Raw genomic sequence first — 26,252 nt, forward strand, 5'->3', positions numbered from 1 at the left:
TGCTTTAAGTTTTCACTGGGCCTCACTGCAACAGAGCAGGCGGCCACAGACAGGTCAAAGTGGGAGTGGGATAAAGAACCAAAGTGGCAGGAAACAGGAAGCTCAAGCTTGCCCCTGTGGACTGAATGTAAGTGCTCCATGATGCAGTCACCCAAGCTGTGTTTGGTTTCTCCAATATAGATGAGACCACATTGTGAACACTGAATGCAGGGCACTGGATTAGAAGTGCAAGTGAATCACTGTTTCACCTGATAGGACTGTTTGGATGGTGGGGACGGAAGAGATGAAAGGACTGGAGTTGCACCTCCAATGATTACATGGGAAAGCGCCATAAGAAGGGCAGTGGCTGAGGGGGGAGGAGGGGGGAGGCACAAAGGGAACAAACCCTCCGAAATGCTGAAAGGGGAATTGGGGAAAGATGCGTCTGGTGAAGCGGAATCTCGTTGGAGTCATTGTGTCTCTTTAGTCTGAGTATTGTTAGACTATTAGGGATTATTTTGGATTTACTGGGATGAAAATACTAATGGGTTCAAACAAAAGTGGCGAGAGATTAAATTTTTGAAATCAACTTGTAATTTTAAATTCAAATTTATTCAAATTGAATTTAAAGTTATAGTTGTAGGGTGTATTAGATAATCACAATCAGTCACATTACTTATCTATAACTCTCATATGAAATAGTACTTTGAAGTGTATTGTTAATCAATGCTGTGTTTAAATCTTTGCAGGCAAAGGGCAGAGATACAGGTGAAACAGGAAAGAATTTCAGTCACGTGAAATGTTCTAAAAACTTTCACACAAGTATGTTTTACATTTATCTCATAGTAAAAGAGGCATGGCCTATCTATCTGCAACTCCATTGTTTCAGCTGCAAGCATTGTCTTGTGGAAGCTTCACTGATATCTTTCAAGTGCTGTAGAGAATGACACAGTGTCCATCGCAAATCCTGTGGTCTTCCTAGCTTTAAACTAGACTGAAACTAGGGCAGAGGATGGAGTTTCTCTGTAGATTTAACACAACAGACAGATTTAACACATCACTGACAAGACAAAGACTTTGAAGAATACTTGAAATGCCAGTGGTGACAAGTAGAGTCCAAACTTGTAGCTGCTGCCTGACCTGTTGAGTATTTCAGCTGAAACTGCTGCAGTCAGTCAGCAAAGACATCCCAGGCAGTTTGATAGCATGCAACAGGAAAAGAGCAGATCAAGCTGTGTAGATACTCTGATACACCCCTGGAACATTTGGCATGAACAGAACTATTTCTCTGCCATATTTTTCATTTCCTACACTGTATCAGTGCTAGGAAAATTTTGCTTACTGTCTAGTCTTGTATGAGCTGTAATCATCTTGGTGCATTGGAGTGGGATGGAGAGCTATTTTTCTAATAATTGCATAACTATCTATTAGAGCATGGCATATTTTTGGGTTACTGCCAGTTTAACTAAGTATCACTCATGTTGATCTCAGCAACTTTCTGACCCTTTTATTAAGTTATTTTCCCACTCTTTTGGATTCCTTGAATGACTGAATATTTAGAAAAGTGACTTACTCCTGGGCATTTGCCAAAGCACAGAAGGTACTTTACTGTTTCTATTTCTCTCTCTCGCTACCTGACGAGAACAGTACTCACTACTTTGCCCATAGAACGTTCTATGCTTGTAGCATATAGGGCACCACAGCACGTCCAAGTTGCCACACTTGGCCAACTGACTGTTAGTTGGATGGAGACGCAGTAACTGAGATCTGCCAATGGTTGGTTGTTGGGGACAGGTGGGAGGGGAGCAGAGAGAGAAGGGCAAGACTGAATCTTATATATGATTGAGATGCCTTATGCACATCTAAGTATCAATCCTAAAATATTTTTCATAAACTTCCAGAGGAATAATGCTCACTTCTCAGAATATAAACTTTTTCGAATTGTCTAGCTTTATAAATTGTACTTCCAAAATGGCGAACACAGAAAGATCCTGTCAGGTCAGTACAGTCTTTAATCATGTACTGGGCAGTTTCAGACTTGAAATAAAACATTTTTAACTCATGACACAGCCATGTACAGAACTTCCTGTCATTGTGGACAGTACTACCACACAGTACAAGTGACAAACAAGAAATATTTTTGAAAAGTGTAGAAGGCAGAGAAATAATTTTGTTAGCCTATTATTTGGTGTTATTTGATGCAAAAATCTGATTGAGAAAACTCAACTTACGCAAAAGACAGAAACCACTAAGTTTTGAACAGAGGGATTGAAGAGTCGAGGACACACACACAAAACAAAATCAGATTTCCTTGGATCATTGCCAGCACAATCTGTCGTTTAGCTTGAAGTACTTCGTGAATGGAAATGTAGGAATATGAAACAGTTTAGTATTTTACTTCAGCGAGATGCTGAATTTGGAAATCTTACAAAACCATTCCTTGGTTTGGATTCACTAGACACTTTCATGTTTAAACACACACATGAAAATATGCTGCATCTTTTCGGAGACGTGTTATAAAAATGAGTGTGGCGTGGTGTCGCTTTTAACAAGGAGGTTATTAATATTGCATGTTTCACCACAAACTGCAGCATATCACATGATCATTCAAAAACATGAATGTTGCTAAATTAAAGTGAAAGGTGTGAAATTCAGTATCATTGCACCAAAGTTAACAGCCCCCTCAGCTCACCCAGCCTGCCTTCCCCTCCATAAGAACTGCCTATGATGTACAATTTGCTTTTAAAGAAATATGGCCTCTCACCATAACTGAACATCATTGCTGTCCTTGTGTGGAGAGCGGCATTGCTAATTTTGGTGCAGTGTTCCTGAATTTCATTACTTTCATAGTTTAGCAAAATCTATGTTTTTTGAATGAATTGCAAATTGTTCTGCTGTTTTTGTTGATTCTTTGTGTAAGCTTTAAAACGTGCATTGTTGAAAACAAAGAGCTGCCTGTGTGGTCTATGGTGTCCCAGCTGGAGACAGACTACAGAACACAGATAAAGATAATTTATTCTCTCCTCCCTCATGCACATTGCTTGAAACAATACAATAAGAGAGACATTTAAAAACGTTACCTAGATAATGAATAATTGTATAAAGCAGTCAACATTCAATGATTTGAAATATTCTTGTGTTTTCTATATTCAGTTAATAAAGACAGACCTAGCTTTGGGTATGGTTCATTTGAAGGGCAGGACTTAAGAAACAAAAATCAGAAAGATCTTGAAAAACTCTGTCAGAATTTTATCACATCAATATAACTCATGAGTGGATCATTAACCAAGGATTTATCAGTTCTGTAAAGAAAATCAGATCTTTAAAAATGTTAAGAAGTATCTGAATTATGCAAATTAAGATTGAAAGCAAATTGTGTTAGAACTGATGGTGTGATGCACAAAGATGGCATTTTGGTGTCCGAGGAAAGGAGTGCTTGAAGATCAAGACCTCAGACCAGATATAAAGTCTTGGTGCACTAGTGAGCAGTGGAGAAGTGGACTAACTACATAATGCACCTCAAGACACAGAGAGGTACCACTGAAATTGTTTCTGCAAAATACCAGCAGTATATTTTAATCACACCTAGCTACTTCTGATAGATAGACCACATTGTTTAATGCCCAACACCCAACTCTGGAAACAGCTGCTCTTCTCTGAACTTTGTCACAGCAAGGTTTTTACCACAAGGGCAGAGGAATCGCTTGAGGGTGTCCTGAAATAAATACATCATCCTTACTAATTTGTAGGAAACCTTGGCCTGGAAGAGACACTGGGATGGCATTGAGAACCTTGAGTCGTTTTGTCATTGTCATGAGGAAGACCAGCAGAAATGGTGAAAGGAGTGCATCAGCTCCCATACCACTCACCCACTTGTCCCACATGTGGCAGAGTTCATGGATCAAACATTGGCCTCACTTGCCACCACAGAACACACAGAACTACAGTTGAAGCAAGGCAGTGCTGCTCTCATGTATGTTCAAACTCAACATCAAACATTTTTCAGTTATGTATTTCAATGCTTTTGAATTAAGGAAAAAGAGTATCATGAACTACACCTGCAGCCAGCTGTGTTCAGCAACCAGTGATTCCAAACCATAATGTAGTTAATGCCAATACTGAGTGATGTTAGTGTTTTTTTTCATTACAACTAAGGAGCTAGTACAGTGCGATTGAAGTCATAATAATTATTCTGCTCTTCAAAATGTCTAAAGAGCAAATACACAAATGTACATTAGCCTTATAAACTGTCCTTGCACGGGAAACCATGGGTAGGGTGGTCATGCTTTCCTGATACATAAATAGCCAATGGGCAGGACCTACGACTGGTAATTTACATTTACAACATCAGTCCAGATATTTCCAGTACTTAGTTCATACCTGATCTATATCAGATTCCCTAATGTTACATGCTGTATATGATCTTTACAGAACACAATTTGATCTAAATACCCTAGGATCCCTGCAGTGCCACACTGAGAAGTTGATGGTGATGGAACTGTATTCACCAAGAAAAGATTATGTGGACATAACACCAGTTGCAGACTTGTGGACTTTTTTTAACCACTATTCTGTGTTGACAGCTCACCCCTGAAGAGGTATCAGAGAAGCAGCTCTCACCTGTACTGATAAAACACAGATTGGTACCCTTGGTTCCAGTGGGGGAATGTGGGGAAGGAGTCAGGAAAGGCTGAAGAAATCATTCTAATTGTTGCTTGTAACACTACTTGTCCAGAACATTTATTTCTGTGTTTCCTTATAACATAGAAGGTGGCCATTTGGGCCATCGAGTCTATGCCACCTCTCAGAGCATGCCCATTCCCATTCCCCCACAATCTCTCTCATGTGCATCAACTCCTGGTTCTCCTACCACCCACCTGCAATAGGGACAATTTACAGTAGGCAATTAACCTATCAACACACTGTTGGGATGTGGGAGGAAAATGAGACACCAGGGGGAATATCCACATCATCACAGGAAGAATGTGCAACCTACACACAGACAGCACCCAAAAATCAGGATTGAACCTGAGCCTCTGGAACTATGACCACAGTCAACTGCAGTGCCACAGTATTGCCCATGGACACAGCCATTCTTTCAATGATATAATTACTGATCACCTCTGGGATCAGCCATCTAAACTCTGGGCAGTTTTGGGTCCTTCTATGCTCTAACAATCATTATCTTCCCAGAAAACAATCAGTCCCTCTATTATTGGGCCTACATCCCACTTCCTTTCCTCAATTTTCAATCACTGCCTGCTAACCCCCCCAAGTTGTACGCCCACTTTCCTCATTTTCCTGAAGGAAATACTTAGTTTTACAAGAGCCTGATCCTCAACTATTCTGGTAGGGGAGCTGCGTCCTAATGTCCAATATCAGGGGCACCTCATTTGTCACCAGTTAGGTGTCAGGATCCTTCTTTGTGCTCTCGGCATCACAAAAAGTAGCTGCCTTCAAATTTCTTTCACTGTATTTTTAGAACTGAGTGATTTGTCTGGGGAAATCATTAGCAAATCTGTTCTCAAATCTTTGCTTAGATTATCTTGAACTATTTCAGTCATGCCATCAAGTCTTACATTGAATTCAAGACTGCCTATTCCTTGGACACAAGAAATTCTGCAGATGCTGGAATCTGGAGCAATACACAAAAAGCGCTGGAGAAACTCAACAGCTCAGGCGGCATCCATGGAGGGAAATGAACAGTCAACGTTTCGAGCCGAGACCCTTCATCAGGACTGGAAAGGAAGAGGGCAGAAGCCAGAATAAGAAAGTAGGGGGAGGGGGAAGAACACACACAGGCAGCTGATAGGCAAGTCCAGGTGAGAAGGAGAAAGCAAGTGGGTGGGGGAGGGGAAGAATATGTAATAAGCTGAGAGGTGATGGGTAGAAGAGGCAAAGGGCTGGAGAAGAAGGAATCCAGTAGGAGAGGACAGTGGACCATGGGATAAAGGATGGAGGAGGGGAGGAGAGGAGATGGGCAGGTCATCAAGGCAGGGGAAGGGAGCCACAGGAATAAGGGAAGACAAAGGAGTGGGGGGGAAGGGTAATGAAGGGGTGGGGTTACCGGAAGTTAGAGAAATCGATGTTGAGGCCATCAGGTTGGAGTCTCCCAAGGCAGAATATGAGGTGTTGTTCCTCCAACCTGCATCTGGCCTCAATGTGGCAGTGGAGGAGGCCATGGATAGACATGTCAGTATGGGAGTGGGATGTGGAATTGAAGTGGGTGGCCATCGGCTGTTGCAGTGGACTGAGCCAAGGTGCTCGACGAAGCGGTCACCCAATCTGCGTCGGGTCTCACCGATGTACAGGTGGCTGCACCAGGAGCATGGGATGCAATAAATGACACCCTTGGACTCACAGGTGAAGCACTACCTCACCCGGAAGGATTGTCTGGGCCCCTGGGTGGTGGTGAAGGAGGAGGTGTAGGGACAGGTGTAGCACTTCGCATAAGTGCCGGGGGGTTATCAGTGGGGAGGGACGAATGGACAAGGGAGACACGGAGAGAGTGGTCCCTTCGGAAAGCCGAGGGAGGGGTGAGGAGACGGTTTGGCTGGTGGTAGGATCCCGTTGGAGGTGGCAGAAGTTGCGGAGAATGATGTGTTGGATACGGAGGCTCATGGGGTGGTAGGTGAGGACAGGGAGAATCCTGTCCTTGTTATGTTGATGAGGGGAGGGGGTGAGGGTAGACATACAGGAAGCGGAGGAGATACAGGTTAGGGCAGCATTAGTGGTGATGGAAGGGAAACCCTGGTTACTGGAAAAGGAGGACACCTCTGATGTCCTAGAATGGAAAGTCTCATCATGGGAACAGATGCGATGGAGGTGAAGGAACTGGGAGAAGGGGGTGGCGTCCTTACAAGTGACAGGGTGGGAGGAGGTGTAGTCAAGGTAACTGTAGGAGTCAGTGGGTTTCTGGAAGATGTCTGTGGTTAATTTGTCTCCATCTCTGGAGACAGAGAGCTCCAGAAAGGGGAGAGAGGTGTCGGAGATGGACCAAGTGAATCTGAGGGCAGGGTGGAAGTTGGAGGCAAAGCTAATGAAATTGACGAGCTCAGCACAGATGCAGGAAGCAGCCCCAATGCAGTCATCAATGTAGCGGAGAAAGAGTTGAGGGGCATTACTGGTGTAGGCTTGGAACATGGACTGTTCCACGTAGTCAACAAGGAGGCAGGCACAGCTGGAGCCTATGCGACTACCCATGGCTACGCCCTTAGTCTGGAGAAAGTGGGAGGAGCCAAAAGGAAAGTTGTTAAGGGTGAGTACCAGTTCCGCCAGACGGAGGAGGGTGGTGGTGGAGGGGAACTGGTTGGGTCTGTTATCGAGAAAGAAATGAAGAGCCTTAAGGCCTTCTTGATGGGGGATGGAAGTGTACAGAGACTCAATGTCCATGGTGAAAATGAGGCTGTCAGGGACAGGGAACTGGAAGTTGTTGAAGTGATGGAGAGCATGCAAAGTGTCACGGATATAGGTAGGGAGGGACTGAACCAAGGGGGCAAAATGGAGTCAAGATATGAGGACACAAGTTCAGTGGGGCAGGAGCAGACAGAAACAATGGGTCTACCAGGGCAGTTGGGTTTGTAAATCTTGGGTAGGAGGTAGAAACGGGCAGTGCAGGGTATGTGAACTATGAGGTTGGAGGCTGTAGAGGGGAGGTCTCCGGAGGCGATGCGGTCGGTGATAGTACGGGAGACAATGACCTGATGCTCCTTGGTGGGGTCCAGGTTAAGTAAGAGGAGGTGTTCGAGAGTTGATATCTGGCCTTGGCAATGTAAAGATCAGTCCGCCAGACGACAACAGCACCCCCCTTGTCTGCGGGTTTGATAGTGAGACTAGGATTGGTGTGGAGGGAGTGGAGGGCAGTGCGTTCAGAGAGGGTGAGGTTGGAATAGGGGAGGGGGATGGTGAAGTTGAGATGGTTAATGTCCCGTTGGCAGTTAGAGATGAAGAGATCCAGAGTGGGCAGAAGGCCAGGACGAGGTGTCCAAGAGGACAAAGCGGGCTTAAGGCAGGAGAAGGGGTCATCAGTGGGGGGTGGGGAATCTTTGCTAAGGAAGTAGGCCTGGAGACAGAGGTGGCAGAAGAAGAGCTCGGCATCATGGCGGGCGCGGAACTTGTTGAGGTGTGGGCGCAGGGGGACAAAGGCCCCTGCTGAGGACAGAGTGTTCTGCCTCAGAGAGGGAAGGTAGGAGGGGATAGTGAAGATGTAGCAGGGGTGGGAGCTGGGGTCAGGGGAGGGTAGAGGGTTGGCAGGGCCAGAGGAGAGAGCAGAGTTAGAAGGGTCAGGGAAGGTTTGGTGGGAGGAAGTAGGGAGCTGAGAGGAATGAAGGGGGGTCGGGGTGGGGGGGGGGGGGGTGGAAGGCTTGGAAGACCAGGGGAGGGTGGGGTGTGGTAGTGAAAGCAGAGGAGCAGTAGGACCCAGTGGCAGTGTGAGAGTTTTCGTTTTCTTTCACCCACCCCCCACTCCTTTGTCTTCCCTTATTCCTGTGGCTCCCTTCCCCCACCTTGATGACCTGCCCACCTCCTCTCCTCCATCTTTTATGCCATGGTCCACTGCCCCCTCCTACCAGATTCCTTCTTCTTCAGCCCTTTGCCTCTTCTACCTATCACCTGTCAGCTTATTACATCTTCTCCCCCACCCCCCCAACCTACCTTCCCCCTCTCACCTGGACTCACCTATCCCCTGCCTGCGTGTGCTCCTCCCCCTCCCCCCACCTTCTTATTCTGGCTTCTGCCTTCTTCCTTTCCGGTCCTGATGAAGGGTCTCGGCCCGAAACATCACCTGTTCATTTCCCTCCATGGATGCTGCCTGACCTGCTGAGTTCCTCCAGCGCGTTTTGTGTACTGCCTATTCCTTATCCAGAATGCATAGCTTGTTTGGTCAATCAGCAGTAAAACCAGGAAAGTGGTACATGGGCACCTAAGGTTAACATGTCCTGTTATCACTGAAGCTAACTTCAGGGCTTGTATTCCTCCTCTACAGGTTCACCAGAAATAACAGGCATGACACACTAGTGTGAGCATATTATCAATGCAAGGTCATTGATCCAGATACAATCAGATGGTGGGAATAAAACTAATATTTTAAATGTAAATCAATAAAAAAAATCAGAAACACTTGTTGCAATAAATTTAAGCCACAGCACCAATCACATCTGACATTCCATAACTCTGATATAGCTAAACTGTGACCATATGGAGCGATGTTTTGTCTGAATGCAAAGTGAAGGAACCACATCTTTAAAAGAGACATTTACAGATTATATGAGTTTACATCATGGAAGGAACCCGGTCATCCAGTGATTACCAGAACAATATTGAACAAACCCTCATTGTAATTTATTTGCCTCTGGTTGTAATAATTTTTTAATTACTTCTTAAATAGGATCTGCCCCAACCATGCCCTAAGGCAAAATATCCCAAGCTATGCAGAAGAGCTTCTTCTAATCCCTCTCCTTAGTTATAATTTTAAATTAATGGCTCCTTGTCAAAGGCAATAGTCTCTCTCCTTTCATCTTATCTCATTACATTATGTTTGTTTTTTTCCTTTCTGTTTTTGGTCTAATTATGTTCTTGCTTATAAAATTTGTGTATAATTTATGCTCAATTTATCTTGTGAATGCTGCTTATCTGATGCTATGTGTCTGTGATGCTGCTGCAAGTAAGTTTTTCATTGCACCTGTCCATACATGTACTTGTGCATATGACAATAAATCCAACTTTGACTTTGACTTAAAAGGCTCCAACAAATATCCCTTTAACCTCCTTTACTTAGTGGAAACTATTTGAATATTTTCAAGTATTATTCTCAGCCTGAGATATTATTCCTGATAATACCCTGTCCTGTGAGTGCTGTAAATACTCCATGGTCCAAAGATTCCTTCGCAATTAATGGAACAAAATTGGGGCTAGGGGCAGAATCCCCCAGCCTAGGGCTCCTGCTCTCTCCCTGGATGAGTCTTGCTATTTCTGTAGTGGCGTGGCAAGTGCACCTTGTAAAATGTGTTTGTAGGCTCCATATTTGAATGATGACATTTTTGAAATAAACATCTCATGGTACAGCCCTTGTCCAGAGGGCCATTGAAAGCAGTGCCAGCATTAGGGCAGGGGATAGGTCAGTGGGGTTGAACCTGGGCGGCCATCCAATTGGTGGAAAGTCATTGGGTCCAGTAGCTGTACATAATTTAGAGGACGGCATAGCAATAAGACTCTGATCACATGTGGCTGCAGCCAAGTTATATCAAGCACTAGTTCCATTGCAGAAGACTCAAATAAGGACCTCAATGGGTCAGGATAATGGGTAGCCTCAATGAAATGCATTGTGCATGGGAAGCCTGTTGGAAGGATTGCATTCACTGTCAAGGAGCATTGAGTAAACTAGCAACAACTTGGCATCAGGCTTTGTGTAGACCCTGGAGCCCATACTTCCCAGCATGGAAATGGTAGTCAGATCTATTCACACCTGTGGTCCAGTAGTGATGCAGTGCCTGAGAGCCAAAAATCACAGCTTAAGTTGCTGCACACATTGCAGCCATCCAATACTGCTGCACTGGAAATTCAGAGTACCACCATCATGGCCGCAGATTACAGTGTTCATATGGCCATGTGGGGTCTCAACAACTGCACGTCAATCTGTCCTCTAAAGGATTAACTCAGATCACCGAAGTACCACTCCATGGAGTGTCAGTGGCTTCATGGAGCTACAGTCTCACAGGAAGATTGGACTCATCATCCCACCCTCACCACTTGCCAGTCTTGTGCTGTGGTTTGTTAGCCCCAGTTCCTGTCGTCCTTAGCAAATTGTGGAGTTGAAAGCCTGGCCTTCTAAATCCAGATTCAGGTTATTCTCCAAATCCATATGTTCCATGGAGGAGATTACAATCAGCAGTCACTGAGGAATGCTGGTTCAGAGATGTTATCGCAGACAAAAAACAAGGAAAAGATGGGCATTGATAGACACACGTGGCTCTTACCAACCTTATCTCAAAGAACAGACACTTGTGAATTCAACTTTATTCCAAAGAACCATTGCTATGGAGTCCAACATCACCCTAAAAGATACTACCACATATAACGTTACTCCAAAAAAAATTGCTATAGAGTGCAATTTCACCGCAAACAATTGTTGCTATGGAGTGCAACTTCATACCAAAGCAAGGGCACTCCCAAGTCCAATTTCATCCTAAAAGCGGGCACTATTGAGTCCAACTTCCTCCCAAAGAGCAGTTGCTTCCAAATCCAAAGAATAGATGCTAATGAGTTGCAATGATGTCTAAGTGATAATTCTCCTCTGAGCCAGCAAGAGTCCTTGTGCATTGGGGATTATCTTCTGGTTACTATCCAATGTCATATTTTTGTGTTAGGATTGTGGTTGGCAGGTATGTACCAGCTCAGCAGACGTGCAAGAAATAAATAAAGCACAGCATCCTTCTTGTTCAAAATATTACATACTGGCAATGAGGAAAATTGTTCCTGAACTTAAATGAATACATGCATCAGAAAGGATCATACGACACTTTTTGTCCAAAAAAACAGTGAGAAGGCTAAAGAAATCCACCTGGGTGAGGAGGGAACATTACTGGAAGAACTAGGGACATATAAAGAAAATTTATGTTGATCTCAAACCCCTACCATTGTTCTTCAAGCCCAGGTCAATATTTTGTGCAATGAAGTTGGAGGGAAAAATTGGCAGAAGGAAAATAATCTTAATCAGCATCCACTGTGTCAGTCTTAAAGCCTAATGGATTTGTTTAGATTTATGGAGATTCCAAGTTGTTTACTAATTGAGTTTTGTTCCTGGAACAGTATCCCATTCTAGAAAAGAAAAGATTTGCAATTTTGTCAGGAGGGCAGCATTTACTGAGGTGGATATGAGTCATGCATATCAACAGATAGTATTAGAGTATTAGTCAAACAATCTTGACTATCAACAGATGCATCGGTTTGTTCACATTTAACCGACTACCCTTGGGAGTTCTGTCTGCACCCACTATCTTCCAGAGAGAGACGTGGAGGGATTGCTTTTTCAAGGTCACTGTATACTCGTCTAGTATCCTGGTTATAGGACCCTCCAGGAACAAACACTGACAGAGTCAGGAAGGGTTGAGTGGACTGAAAAAGGCAGGCCTACGTCCAAAGAGAAGTGTATTATTTTTGGCAAATAATGTATTGGAGACTGTGTGAATGCTAAAGGGCTAACTCCCAGTTCTCTTGAAAAGGTAAAAACCACTATCAGTGCTTCTGCACCAAGTGTTCAAGGAAATAGAAATGTATCTCTGTCTGCTCCTTTGGTGGTGCCCCAAGGAACCATGGAGGAGATTTCATGCCGATTATGTTGGACGGTGTTCCTGGTTATAATTGATACTCATTCAAAGTGGATAAATGTAGGCTAAAGGCCTGTTCCTGTGCTGTACTGTTCTATGTACATCCAATGGATCGTTGAATTTCAAGCGTTAAAAATTTCATTGTCAAAGGATTGCTTTACATGTTGCTATCAGATGCTAGAAGTTGATTCAAGAGTGCAGGTTTTAAAGATTTCATGAATTAAAATGTCATAATTCATATGACGTCTGCCTAGGTCTTCTTTCCTCTAATGGAGTAGCAGAGGGAGTTGTTCAGACTTAAGAAGAAATCAAGAAAATGCAAGGAGGTCGCATTGAAACCCAAATGTCTTGGTTCCTGTTCAGTTATTGCATTACATCACAAACTACAACCGAGCAGTCTCCCACAAATTTGTTCATGGCAAACATATTGAGATCAACTTTAGATGTCAATGTTCCCAACCCGAAAAGAAACATAAAGAACAAACAATTAAAAATGAAAGAATACCATAACAAAAATGCAAAACCATGGAATATCCTACCTGGAGATGAAACATTTGTTTATAACGTCAGTTTTGGATTAACGTGAGTTCTTGCTGAGGTTGAGGAGAGTACAGGACCTTTCTGGGCAATGAACAAGTCATCCACATGGCACCTAGGCCAACTACCAGCAAGGGTCACTGCATTGCCACCGCTCTCAAAGCATGACTGGTCTCTGGATAATTGTATGTCAAAGGGAAGTTGTTCGGAAGAATTAGTGGGGACGACATCTTCTGAAATGGGTGGGTCACAGGAGGTTTCCACTGCACATGAGGACACTGAGAAACAACCTGGTCTGCCTCAAGTGGAAGTCAGACATTCTACCCCGGCAGAGGAAATCTCCAGTTTAATTGAAGGGTTTTGTTAGATGTGATGATGTGAGATATTTGTTTCTTTTTTAAAACTGTATAGTAGGGTGGTTGATGTCTAATTGATAGTTTTCCTCTGAGTCCAGTGGTGTGTCTGCCTCTGTGTCTGTAAGTAAATGTAGGAGTCATTTTATATTGGAGATTATCATGTTGTTACTGCTTGATCTCTGTAGACACCATTTTTTTCTTTTAGAGTTGTGTTCAGCAGACATGTTGGCTCACCGGGCTTGCAAACAATAAATAAAATTGTAAGATAAAATTCAGTCTCCTTTTTATTTAAGATACTATGCAAGTTCAACTTCATTTCAAAAAATGGCTGCTTCCAGTCCAAAAAGCAGGTGCTCCCAAGTCTAACATTTCTAAACAAAAGCTTAAACTATATGAGTGAAGGATGCTGCATTCTCTTACCTTTGGAGAAGAGCTGTACTTTCTGTTAATTCCCCTCAGTGTATATGTGAGCTGACTAATTCAGAGGCTGGCAAACAAGGTGCTAGGTATATGTTCCAGAGCTTATGTGCAGATCTATAGTTTGTCCAATCATGTAGCCTCTCCCTCACTTTGCTGCTAAGCTCTCGCCAAGCTTCTGACCTGGATCAAAGTTTAAGTTGATGGACTGCATATAGCACACAATATGTCCAATCAGAAAATAAAGCAATGGTAATGAATGTCCAGTTGAAAGGAAACTTACATTTTAAAGAACCGGCACATGTATTTAATCCTCTTTGTATCCCGTTTGAAACAGTTTAAGATATGATGCAATTATATATCTTACAAAACTCTAATGTTTGCAGATTCAAAGTACATAGATAAATTGATATGGAAGTATACTTTGAGTAAGAAAATGAGCAGATATTCACAAAACTGCAGCCAGGGTAAAACCACAACAGCAAAACTATTGTTGAATATAAGAGTTCTACCTTCAACAGCCCTCTTGAAGAAAACCTTACAACTTCCACATGTAAGGACTCCATAGTGACAACCTGAGGCTTCATCACCACAGATCAGACAGAGTTTCTGCAGACTCAGTCCTGGGGCAAAGTGAGAGACATGGCCCCTTCCATTCTCTGGCCTTCAAAGAAGAGAGAAAAAGAAAAAGATTTCAAAGTGTCCTTCACCATTAAAAATAATTACAATAAAACACTAGGTTTAGAAGTTCTATCTACAGTTTGGGTGAAAATTCACCAGTCTTGTAACATTTCTTACATATAATACATTAGTAACATTCAGAATATAGACATACAGATGAATAGATTCACGTTCAAAGTGATAAAGCTGCAAATGGAATAGACTCCTGCTAAACAGCTGACTTTTAATTGCCAAAAATCAGTTAATTAGTAAAGTTTCTTTTGAAGCCCATTTTTGCGGGAAATGGTGTTTTATTTTGTTTGATCATCTGTCTTCTACCCAGTGCCAATTAACAGCTGTGCTATGGTGGAAAAACTAGAAAAACCTTTGATCACTCTTCTGATCTGGTAATCACAATCATTATTGAGATAATGCTCACTCAATTTGCTGCAAGTGCATGAAATAGAGGTAAAGATTGACTTGAAGCAATCGGCTTAGTCCAGAATTTAACACTTTGCTTCTCATATGGAAACTATCAAATGTGCAGTTGTATTAACATCAGATAAGAACTCAACACTTTCGATTTAGCAATTCTAAACTGCATTTTTGCATATAAGCTGCTTGGGCAAATAAAAATAATTTTCTGCACCTATTTGAGCCTCATGCTGGACTTCTAACAGTATTTCGAGCTTTAATTTGCACATATAATCCTTTTCATGTGTCCTTCTGTTAAATGTGCTGGAAAACATAACCAGTGGACTTACACACAAATTGTGGCATGTCTTTCTCATGGTAATATAATTTATTTAAAATATTAATGTCGGCTACAGTTTAGCATATAAGAAGTATGACACAAGTTCTAACCAAATACTGATCAGTAATAAAGCATTACAGGCATGATGAGATACATAAAGATCAACTCACTGTTAATAACGTACAGTGTGATATTATGTCATGATAGAGATATTGAAGGAGAAATAACATTCACATAATAAAACAGACTCCTGCTAAACAGAGACATGAAAGAGACAGATGAAAATAAACAGCATTGTGCATCTTTTCTTCTTGCTGTTCTGGAAGAATAGAATGACCTCAAAGTTTCTTCCTAAAACAGTCTGCAGAATAGTGTACATTAACCAGGCATTTATATATTTGCAAATGGTCAGAAGCTTTGCAATCCACTGCTCTATATTTTGAAAATGCGTTTATTTTTTATTTGTGGACCACTGCAGAACTTTTTTTTAAATGGGAAGAGTCTGTCAATTGAAATAAAATCTTAAATATCCGAACTAAAAACCTCCTGTGGACAGGGAATTCTACCGCAAACATTTCTAGCTCCCACGATTAAACTGCAGAACTCTTTTCATTAGTAGTTGAGTCATGATTGTCATAGAAAAGAAAATGGCAGTTGTGTAGTTAAATCAGATCATGGGATTTAGAAATTATTAAAAGACAACTGAAGCATACTAACATTTTTTTCCACAAGAATTGCAAAGTCTTGCTTGTTGGAAATTTCTGAATTTGTAATAAAATCAAAGTGCAAAATTATGCCAATTTTGAAGGCAGTAATGAGAATATAATACACGTTATAAAGATCACTTCACACCACTGATGAGACACTGATCCAGTGTTATAATCAAAAGGTATATTGATGTAGCTGTGGAGTGCAAGATTTTTGTGGATAATAGTAAAATAGTTGCATAGTAAAATAAAATTTACTTATTAAGCTCTGGAAATCTAATTTGCTCCATAATAGAGTACCAGGTGATGTATAAGAACAATTATAACTTGCACTTACATGGCACCATTGACATCCCAAGGCTTTTCAGAAATGAAATTATCGAAGAAAAATTGACACGCAGCAACATAGGAAGATATTAGAGCAGAGGACTAAAAGCTTGGCCAAAACGTTGGGGTTTAAAGTGACTAGTAAAGAAGGAAAGAGTGGCTGATTATCAGATAGTTTTAAGGAGGGAAGCCTAGAAGGCATGGCAATCAATACAGGTGTGACTGAAGTTAGGCCAGAAGAGCCCCAAGTTTGGAAGGGTGTATGGCTGAAGGACATTTCAGAAATAGAAAAGTCCAGGGCAAGGACAGGCGAGAAACTTATGAGGTGTTACTTAACTGTAAACCAGTGTAGGTCAGCAAACAGAGTTGATAATGTGAACAGGGCTCTGTGTGAGTTAGCACATGGGCTGTAGAGCTTGGCTGAGTTTAAGTTTACAGAGAGTATAATAAGAGAAACCAGGCTGAAGAGCATTTGAATAGTCAAGTCCATAGTGAACAAAAGCACAGATTTGCCTTTCAGCAGTAGACAAGCTGATGCAGAAGTCAAGGCACAAGAGACTGCAGATGCTGGAACCTGGAGCAACAATCAATCTGCTGGAGGAACTCAGCAGGTCGAGCAGCATCTGTGAGAGAAAGGAATTGTCAATGCTTCATGTTGAAACCCTGCATCAGGACTGAGAGTGGAGAGGGGAGATGGCCAGTATAAAGTGGAGAAGGGGAGTGGTGAGACAGGAGTCCAAAGTGATTGATGGGCTGAGGTGGGGTGTAAGATGACAGGCAGGTAGTGCCAGGTAGGTGAGGGGAGTGGGGGTGGAGTTGGAAGACAGTAGCAGATCAATGATAGATGAAGGCAGACAAAGAGAAAAAAAGGAGGGGCAGATGAAGCAAAGTAGGGGGGTGGGATGCAGGAGTGAAGTTGGATTGTGCAATGGTGGTGGAAGTGGGTGCACTTGATGCAGATATGTTTTTGAAACCTCACTTCAAGATCAAATTCCTCTCTGGCAGTGGACAGCTGGATTCAGTTTCAGACAGTTGCCAGGGAAGCGAAAGGAGTCATTGGCCTGGGGAAAGGAGTTTATCCTGATGACCAAAGATAATGGCTTCAACCTTCCCAATGTTTGGCTGTAGAAAATCTCTGCTCATCTGGTATCAGCAGACTGACAATTTAGAGACGGTGGAGGGGCCAAGAGAAGTGGTGATGAGATAAAGCTGCGTATCATCAGTCCATAGGTGGAAACTGATGTTGATTTTCTGATAACATTACCAAAAAAGCTGCATCTAGATGAGTCATTGGAATGACCAGACATATATCCTTGGGGACACCAAAGATGCACGTGTGAGAGGAGGAGTCAGCACAGTTACTTCCCTGCCTGTGGGTGGATAGATAAGCATGGAATTGGGTGAGTGTTGTTCCACCCAGCTGGATAATGGTAGAGAGGTACTGGAGGAGGATGGTGCTGTCAACTGTGGCAGAAACAGCTTGGAATGTGCAGACCATTGAAGTTTGGAGAAGCAATGAGAAGTAATAAAGTAATAACTAACAATAAAGTTTTAGTATTCAGATGTCGATAGGCAGAAAGAGAGAGATGCCTTTAGTTGATAAATGAGGGAAGCATCAGCCAGGTCAAGCTGAGACTTTCTGTGCACTTCATTCCGGTACCATTTATTTCCCTTCTCCCTCTTGATATTCTTCGCCACCACCAACCACCACTCATCATTTGTATTTGTTTCCCACCAATCTTCAGTTGAAGTTATCACTCTCCCTCCCAATTCATGGTGGCACCCATCCTCTCCTCCATTCCAGCTGCAGGTGACCATCTTCTCTTGTTACTATTGCAAGACTTTGAACTGTGCAAATTGGAGCTTCTCTGCTCACAACAGGTCTCAGCAATGGCACTTACTGCAAAAATGGCAGGAAGTAGAAGGTAAGAGCAGGGATAAAGGGAACAGCCATTGTAAATATTAGTAGTGTCAAATATTAGTAGAGGGACTAATGCCCTGAACACCCACTGGCTTCCTGTGTCTGATACCCACAGTTAGCAGTAATACCATAGATCCATAGTAAGCCTTCCTACTATCCACAAAAGTAGGAATGGAAGTTGCTGTCCATAGAGCCTACACTGCTGTTCCATAAGATTATAGCCGAAGATCAATATCAATTTCACTGCTGTTTCTACCCTTATATCCCTTAATTGTGTTTGTGCTCAAACTTTTATGAATTTCAATCTTATCAACTAAGAATCCACAGTTCTCTAGGTGAGAAAATTTCAAAAGTTCACAGCCCTCTCAGAATAGAAATCTCTCAATGATAATTGCCCAAGCTCTTATCCTGAGGATATATTCCATAGTTCTGCTCTCTCTGATGTAAGGAAACAGCTTCTCAGTATCCGTCCTTTTAAGGCTTATTATGAAGATCATCTCTGATTCTTCTAAACTCTGTAGGATATATACCTCTAAACCCATGACTCCTACCACCAAGAAGAATAAGGTCAGTGGGTATGTGGAAAATTCTGTTACCTGCAGGTTCCCCTTCAAGTAACATATCACTCTGACTTGGAAATATATTATCATTCCTTCATTATCACTGCATCTATATCCATGCAGGTACACTCTCCACACTCTCAGTTCTGATGCAGCGTCTCGACTTGAAACATCAACCATTCCTTTGCCTCCACAGATGCTGCCTGACTCGCTGAGTTCCACCAGCAGTTTTTTTTTGTATTTTTATATCCCTTTGTATTTTCCTTGTGTCCTCCCTCCAATTACTTTCCTATCTATCATTTAGTGATCAGCAAATTTAGCAACCATCAAAGTCATTATTTAAATAGTAAAATTTTGAGGTCCCAGGATTGATCCCTATGACCCGGGACTGGCCATACTGTGGGATTACACTCACTTAAGAGGGCAGCAGTAGTTCACAAAGATGACCCAATCCCACCTTCTCAAGTTCTGGCCTCTTTGCTAGAATGTGACATCCTCAGCCGACAAATGAATAAAAAAATGCTTACTTAATCTCTCCAGAGGGCAGCCCAGGGATTAGAGAAGACCTTGGTTGGATTCTCTTTAACACACGTATATCCTTCTTTAGGTAAGGATAACAAAACTATCTGTCCTTTGGAACACATCTCAAATTCCCACACTGACATTTTGAAATTTGCAATTGAATCTTAAATATTTACTCAGAAGTTTTTGGTTCATAGATGGTTCACTGTGAAAGCTCTCAAGGGTTGTGCTGAAGTTAGATTTAACAGACATTGCTTTGACATTTTTAAACAGCAAAGAATACTTTATGGGAAGGAAAAAATAGAGATAAAACTAGCCAGAAATATAATAATGGTAAGAGTTTCTGTAGATCCTTAAAAACAGTTAACTAAGTGAGAGAAGGTCCTACAAGTGAGAGATGGTATGGGGAATTAATAATGGAAAGCAAGGAGATGGCAGATGAATTAAACAGGTATTTTTCATTTGTCTTTACTACAGAGGAATAGCTGTGAATCGGAAATTGGAAGAGAAATGCAATCCTAAGGGCAGTGGTACAGAGCATCTGGGTGGAGCCGTGGACTGACAGATGTACTGAGATACAGTGAAAAGCTTTGGTTTGGGTGCTATCCAGTCAGATCATGCCGTACATGAGTACATTGAGGTAGTAAAAAGAAAAATAGATTGTGGAATATAGTGTTGCAGCTATAGATGTAATGAGTGGACCTGCTGGGGACAGCTCGCAAAGAGTCATCATACTCCAGCACTATTTTACATCATCCTATACTGATTCTTTTGTGCCTTCTCTAGAGTCATAAAAGAAGTGGTTATTGAAATGGATGATACATTGGTTTTAATTTTCCAAAATTCCCGAGATTCAGGGGAAGTTCCATTAGATTGAAAATAGTGAATGTAATTCCTTTATCCAATAAAGAAGGGAGACAGAAAGGAGGAAACTACAGGCCTGTTCATGAAACATCAGTCACAGGCAATTGTTAGAAGCTATCAACAAAGGTGTTATAACAGAGCATTTACAAAAAAGTCAAGATAATCGGGCAAAGTCAATAGTTTTATGAGAGGGAAGTTATGTTTGTCCAATTCACTCAAGTAATGTGCTGTCAATAAGGGGCAATTGATGGGTGTATATAACTTCGGATTTCCAGAAGGCATTTGATAAGATGCGACATCAAAGGTTATTGTGGAAGACGATAGCTCAATGTGTAGAAGGTAACATATCGGCAGGGATAGAAGATTGGTTGGCTAAGGAAACAGAAAGCAGGCATAAATTGGTCTTCTTCTGATAAGCAAGATGTGACGATTGGTATGCCAAAGGGATCAATCCCAGGTTTCAAAATTTTACAGTTTATGCGCTGATTTTGAAGAAGGTATGGGTTCTAAATTTGCTGATGACTAAATGATAGATAGGAAAATAATTGGGGAGAGGACCTACAAAAACTACAAAGGGATATAAAAAACAAAAAAAAACTAATTGCTGGAAGAGCTCAACAGGTCAGAATTATCTGGCGGGGGGGGGGGGGTGCAAAGGAATGGTCGACATTTCAGCTTGAGACCCTGCATTAGGAATGAGAGTGTGGAGGGGAGATAGCCAGTGTAAAGATACAAGAGGGAGGAGTGAGGCAGGCGATAGGTGGAATCAGGTCAGCAGGGGGATGAAGGGCAGATGGATCCAGTTTGGGAAAGCGGAGAAGTGAAGTAGGGAGACGGCAGCTGGTTGATGAAAGGTAGTGATAGTTAAGGAGAGAGAAAAAAAGGAGCAGATGGAGTCAGATGGGGAAGGGGCGGCAAGGGGGTAGGATGGAGGTAGAGACAGAAGCTGAAAGGTGATGTGGAGACACAAGAGGCAGAAGATGCTGGAACCTGATGTAAGGAAGAGGATAAGTGGAACAAGATAAGGGAGGGATAATGGGTAGGTGGAAGCAATTGGGGGAGGGGAGGGGGGACGCAGTGGGTCGTATGTGGGTGATAGGCAGACGGAACCAAGTGGGGTAGGTAACAAAACTGGGTGAAGGAGGGGTTGGGAGGGGGGTGTTGAGAGAACCAGGATGGATCAGAAAGAGTGAGAAGGGAGCACAGGGAGTGCAGGTTACCTAAAACTGGAAGATTCACTGTGTACCATCAGGTTGTGGAACACCCAGGCGGAATATGAGTTGTCGTTCTTCTAGTTTGCATTTGGCCTCACCCTGGCAGCGGAAGAGGCTGAGGACAGACAGGTCACTATGGAAATGGGAAAGGGAGTTGAAACAGCATGCGACCAGGAAGTCAGGATGGCCATTGCGGACAGAGCACAGACCACAGCAATACGGTCACCAAGTCTATGCTTGGTCTCGCTGATGTAAAGGAAGCCACATTGGGAGCACGGAATGCAACAGACAAAGTTGAAGGAGATGCATGTGAATCTCTGCCTAACCGAGAAGGGCTTTTTCGGTCCCTGGACGGAGGTGAGAGACGAGGCGTAGAGACCAGTGAGACAAAGGATGAAGTGCTAAATGCGGAGACTGGTAGGGTGAGAGGCGAAGACCGAGGGAACTCTTATCTCTGTTCTGTCTGGGGGGAGGGGCTGTGAGTGGAGAAGTACAGGAAATGGAGGAATTGCAAACGAGGGCTCCATCAGCCACAATAGAGGGGAAGCCACTTCTCCTGAAAAAGGACATTTCAAAATTGCTGGAATGGAAAGCCTCATCTTGAGAACAGATGTGGTGGAGACAGTGAAACTGAGAGAAAGTCCCCACAAAGGGATATAGATAGGCTAAGTGAGTGGGCAAAGATCTGGCAATGGAATATAATGTGGGCAAATATGGAAATGTCCATTTTGGCAGGAAAAATAAAAAAGAAGCATATTTTATACACAGTGAGATATTGCAGAACTCTGAGAAGCAAAGGAATCTTGGTGCCTTAGTGCAACATTTACAAAAGACTAGTGTAAACGTACAGAATGGTGCTTTGAGCAGCCATCTAAGGAACAGGTTGTCTGAGACTGTGTATTGTGCAATGAGAAAGGTTTAGTTAATGATCTTGTTCTGCAGGATCCATTAGGGAAGGGTGACCATAACATGAGAGAATTCTTCATTCAGATGAAAAGTGAAGTGGTTCAATCCAAATCTAGAGCCCTAAAAGTAAACAAAGGGAACAAACACAGGGACTACAACAATTATAGATTCTTACCTAACATTAAAAAAAGGAAAAACAACTCTAACCCTAATGCTAATCATGCCTAACAAAACAAATTAAGGATAGTATTAGATCCAAAAAGGAGCATAAATAATGTCAGACAAAGTAGCAAACTTGAGAATTGGGAACAGTTTAAATTTCAGAAAGTCGGGACAATGAAATTGATTGGAACTATTGCAAAAATTGAAAAGGTTGGAGTTTCCTACAAAAAAGTAGAAGTGAGCAGTGACCTGGAGATATTCTTTAGAAAAGTGAAAGGGTTTAATTGGGTTACCCTGGAGATGTTCCAATTGCTGAGCAGATTAAGTATTTATGACCTTAAAATAGCAAGGAATCCAGGAGAGAATTAAGAAGAAATATTTTTAAGATAGACCTGCTGTCTTATGAACCTGTAGCAGCAATTTAACTGAAAATTTACTAATGAATTTACTTGTTACTCAGAAATCTCAAAATACGGCTTGCAATCTATTTTAACGTAATTCCAAATCACAAAATCTCATGAGAAAAACAAATTAAGTGCAAACCAAATTACAGGCCAATACTATTGGGAATTCCATCTCCAATTCCCAGAGACATTAATGTCATGTTCCCTATCATTCCTTAATTCTTCTATAATTTCTTCCACTCTCAAAAGCTCACCTGGCCTCACCTACAGAAACAATCCAGTTTGCCATTTGGCAGCTAAGAACATAAGAACTTAAGAAATGGGAGTCATTCAGTTAAACTCATGCTGGTTCTCTACCTCATGTTTAGTTTCTCACTGAAGGCTCATATCACTTGAGTGCCTTGTATCTACAAATCCATGTGCTGAGCAGCAATCATGCAGCACATAAAAAATGTAAAATTTTTAATGTAGTCCCACACTTTGTATGTGGCAAAGGAAACATAAAAAAACACAAAGTTTGATTTGTTTAATTATGTAGCATATCTGCTATGTCATTGTAATTTAGCCTAGTTTTTATGAAAGCATATGCAATAAATTAAACTTAAATATGGTCAATACAGATTATTAAAGTTATTCGTGTCACATTTACAATGTCAGACTACAGTAAATATTCTACATTTTGGTAAATTTGAGAGCCAGATCTCATTTTGAAAATTTGTAGTAAAATTTTGAATCCTGCAAAAATGGGGATGTATATATAACAGGAGGGCTGCTATTAATATTGTCTGGGCCACATGCTACTTAATGGGAAGTACTTAATTCCTGGAGACTCTCTTCAATGCAAGGTGAGGTTTAATGACTTCACAAGATTAGCAAAATGAAATGAGAGTACTGCAAACTGGTGTTATCCAATGTGTGTGTACATTGGATAATTCTTACATGTATCTTAAAATGCATTAACTAAAGTTACACCCTGTGTATGAAGTGTTCTGTGGTGACACCTACACATAAAGGACTTTAAATTGTAGGATCATTCCTGAAATTAATGCATATTTACTGATACATCACCTTTTTGATGAAAATTAATGCACATTTCAAATAGCTATAAAGTTAATCTGTGACTGATAATAAGAAACATTAATTAATCTAATTATATACTGTTAAAAACAATGAGTGGTCACACCATTCAAATATCACACAGTTAGTTTTAGATATGAGCAAATATTACATGACTAGCTGAGCATGTCAGCTATACTATACTTTATCAATGGAATATTCCGAAATCTTTGACTTCCTGCCTAATTCTTTGACTTCATTCTTTCCTCATTTCTTTCTCACAATAGCTGATCAGCCTATGAAAAATATCATCTGCCACTGTTTGAATACTGTTGACGATTCTAATATTGAATCTTATTTTGGATGTTAAATTCCTGACTTGTACTTATGGATTCCTCTCTTTCGAATTTACAATGACGGTATAAAAACCTCTGCTGGACCAAGCTACCAGAAATCTGTTAGTTTTGCCAAAGCTATTTCTTCTTCTTTTCATATGCAGTCTTTGGAATTGAAGGTGACTTGTTTCCACACAGGGTTTATGGCTTCTGAGGTAGCTGATGAGACCAGCATGGCAAGAAATGAAGCAGGAGATGTGCTTGAATTGGTCTGTTGCTTCTGCTATTTACACAGGGCTTCTGTGTGCTTTTGACTTAATGCCACCCCAAATGCTCCTTCTCCACTTGAAGCCAAAGATGGGCCAAATATTCCCAAGAGTCACTGCCAATGTTTCATTTTTTCAAGAAGGATATCCTTGAACCCTTTCCTCTGACCACCTGATAATCTATTCCTGTAACAGAGCCCAGTGTTTCAGGAGTCTGGTGTCAGGCGTGCGAATGACATGACCTGCCCAACATAGTGACTGTGTGTAACCAGGGCCTTAATGCTGGGAATGTTGGTCTGGGAGAGGACACTAACATTGGTTTGCTTTTCCTTCCAGTGAATTTGGAGAATTTTGCAGAAACAGCATCAGTGCCTTTCTGTGTCTGCTGTAGGTGATCCAGGTTACAGAAGCATATAGGAGAGCAGTGATCACTGTTGCCTGCTAGACTATCAGTTTATTTGCTAGGCATGAGGTCTTGATCTTTAAACATTAATTTTTTTCAATCAATCAAAGGCTGTGCTGGCTATTTGAAGGTAATGGTGAATTTCATCATCATTGTCTGCTTTCACTGGGATGAACCTCATCAACAGACCGACAACAGAGCCAATCTCAGTGAAGACTGGTGTAAAAACAAGGCTGCATAATCACCTTGACACTTTCTTCAACCTTTTTCACAACAAAGCTACACCTCACATCCAAAACTATTTAAACTATCTGCACCTTATAATAAAATTAACTTGCAACTAATTAAATTAAAGGAACCTTCCAGCCTCTGCGCAAATGATCACATTTCCCCCATAAAAATTCCTTCATTCCAGACTAACCATCCTTTTACCAGGAGGTTTCCTGACTCTTAAAATCTCCACAGAGATCTCTATTCACAAAGGACCTCTATGATTCCTGCCAATTTTAAGTTGCAGTGTCCCACATGCTTTTTTAACCACATTTCTCAACCTGCTCTGCCATTGATAAAAGTACAGGCAGTAGTACAGGAATATGTCAGAGAGATAAGGACAGGGAAGTCACACCCAACAATGCATAACTTTATGGACACACTGCACATTATAGAGAATCCCACTACAGAAACAAAAAAGAATCAAAACAGAAAGATAAATAAGAGGATCTGGAGATACAGTGGAAAATAACAAAGATATCTCCAACAAAAACATGTTCAACTCACAATGATACAAACATCAAATTAAGAGAAGATTTTAAGCCATGGCAGATCACCAATATTCCTCCTTGAGCCTCTTGGCCCAAGCCTCTTTTATCTGACAGCACTACATTAGTCTTGATTGCTGTGTGCAATCAAGACTAATGTAGTGCTGTCAGATAAAAGGGCTCCCAGGGCAAGTTGACCAGTAACTTTGAAACACTGAGGAAGAAGTGTGCTGGACCAGGTTAGTAATGTTTATTCTAAGGTCTGTTAATAGATTTTTTTTTAAAATGGTGATTATTAAGCACCTCTTTCAGTGTGGTAATCTTTTTCAATATTCACATTTATGAACAATTTACAGACAAAAGAAAAGCAATTAGATCATTAACTTAGCAGTCTCAATGGATTTTAAAATGTACTCTGGAAATCTTTAGTGGGCTGGAGACCAATTATAAACTTATTATCCTCTTTCCTAACAATTCATTTTGAAACATACAAGTATTTTTCTTTGCGTAATTCAGTAAATAATATGGGTGATAGTCTAATAGGGTTCTCTGCATTTAGCTGACAGTCATTAAACGGTTTAAACTTTTCTGTCCATTTTCTGTGAGCTGAAAATTTGCATTTTAAAGAGAAATTTGGCTAAACCGCAACCACTTTTAAACAAGTCTTAAACAGTTTGCATTTGTAGAACATACTTAAAGTAATAGAAACATCACAATGCATTCTAAAAGAGGTCTTTCAGACAATATTTGACACTAAGTCACACAAGATGTTCTTAGTCCAATCATATACCTGGCATTACCAGTCATTATACGGTATGCCT

At 41.5% G+C, this 26,252-nt stretch overlaps 1 protein-coding gene across 6 annotated transcripts in view; it reads right to left on the bottom strand.

The window, feature by feature from the left end:
• The window catches only part of LOC127575652 (progesterone receptor-like), a 253,476-nt gene that overhangs the window by 181,930 nt on the left and 45,294 nt on the right, over nt 1-26,252 (bottom strand). For 5 of the 6 annotated variants that reach the window (XM_052025535.1, XM_052025538.1, XM_052025534.1 and 2 more), the window contains one exon: nt 14,125-14,276. In XM_052025535.1, coding sequence (XP_051881495.1) covers nt 14,125-14,276 — 152 coding nt within the window. Of the gene's footprint in view, nt 1-14,124; nt 14,277-26,252 lie in introns of those variants that run through there. The other variant, XM_052025539.1, reaches the window with a different exon arrangement.

This window comes from Pristis pectinata, chromosome 11, assembly GCF_009764475.1.
Source record: "Pristis pectinata isolate sPriPec2 chromosome 11, sPriPec2.1.pri, whole genome shotgun sequence".
Taxonomy (NCBI): Eukaryota; Metazoa; Chordata; class Chondrichthyes; order Rhinopristiformes; family Pristidae; genus Pristis; species Pristis pectinata.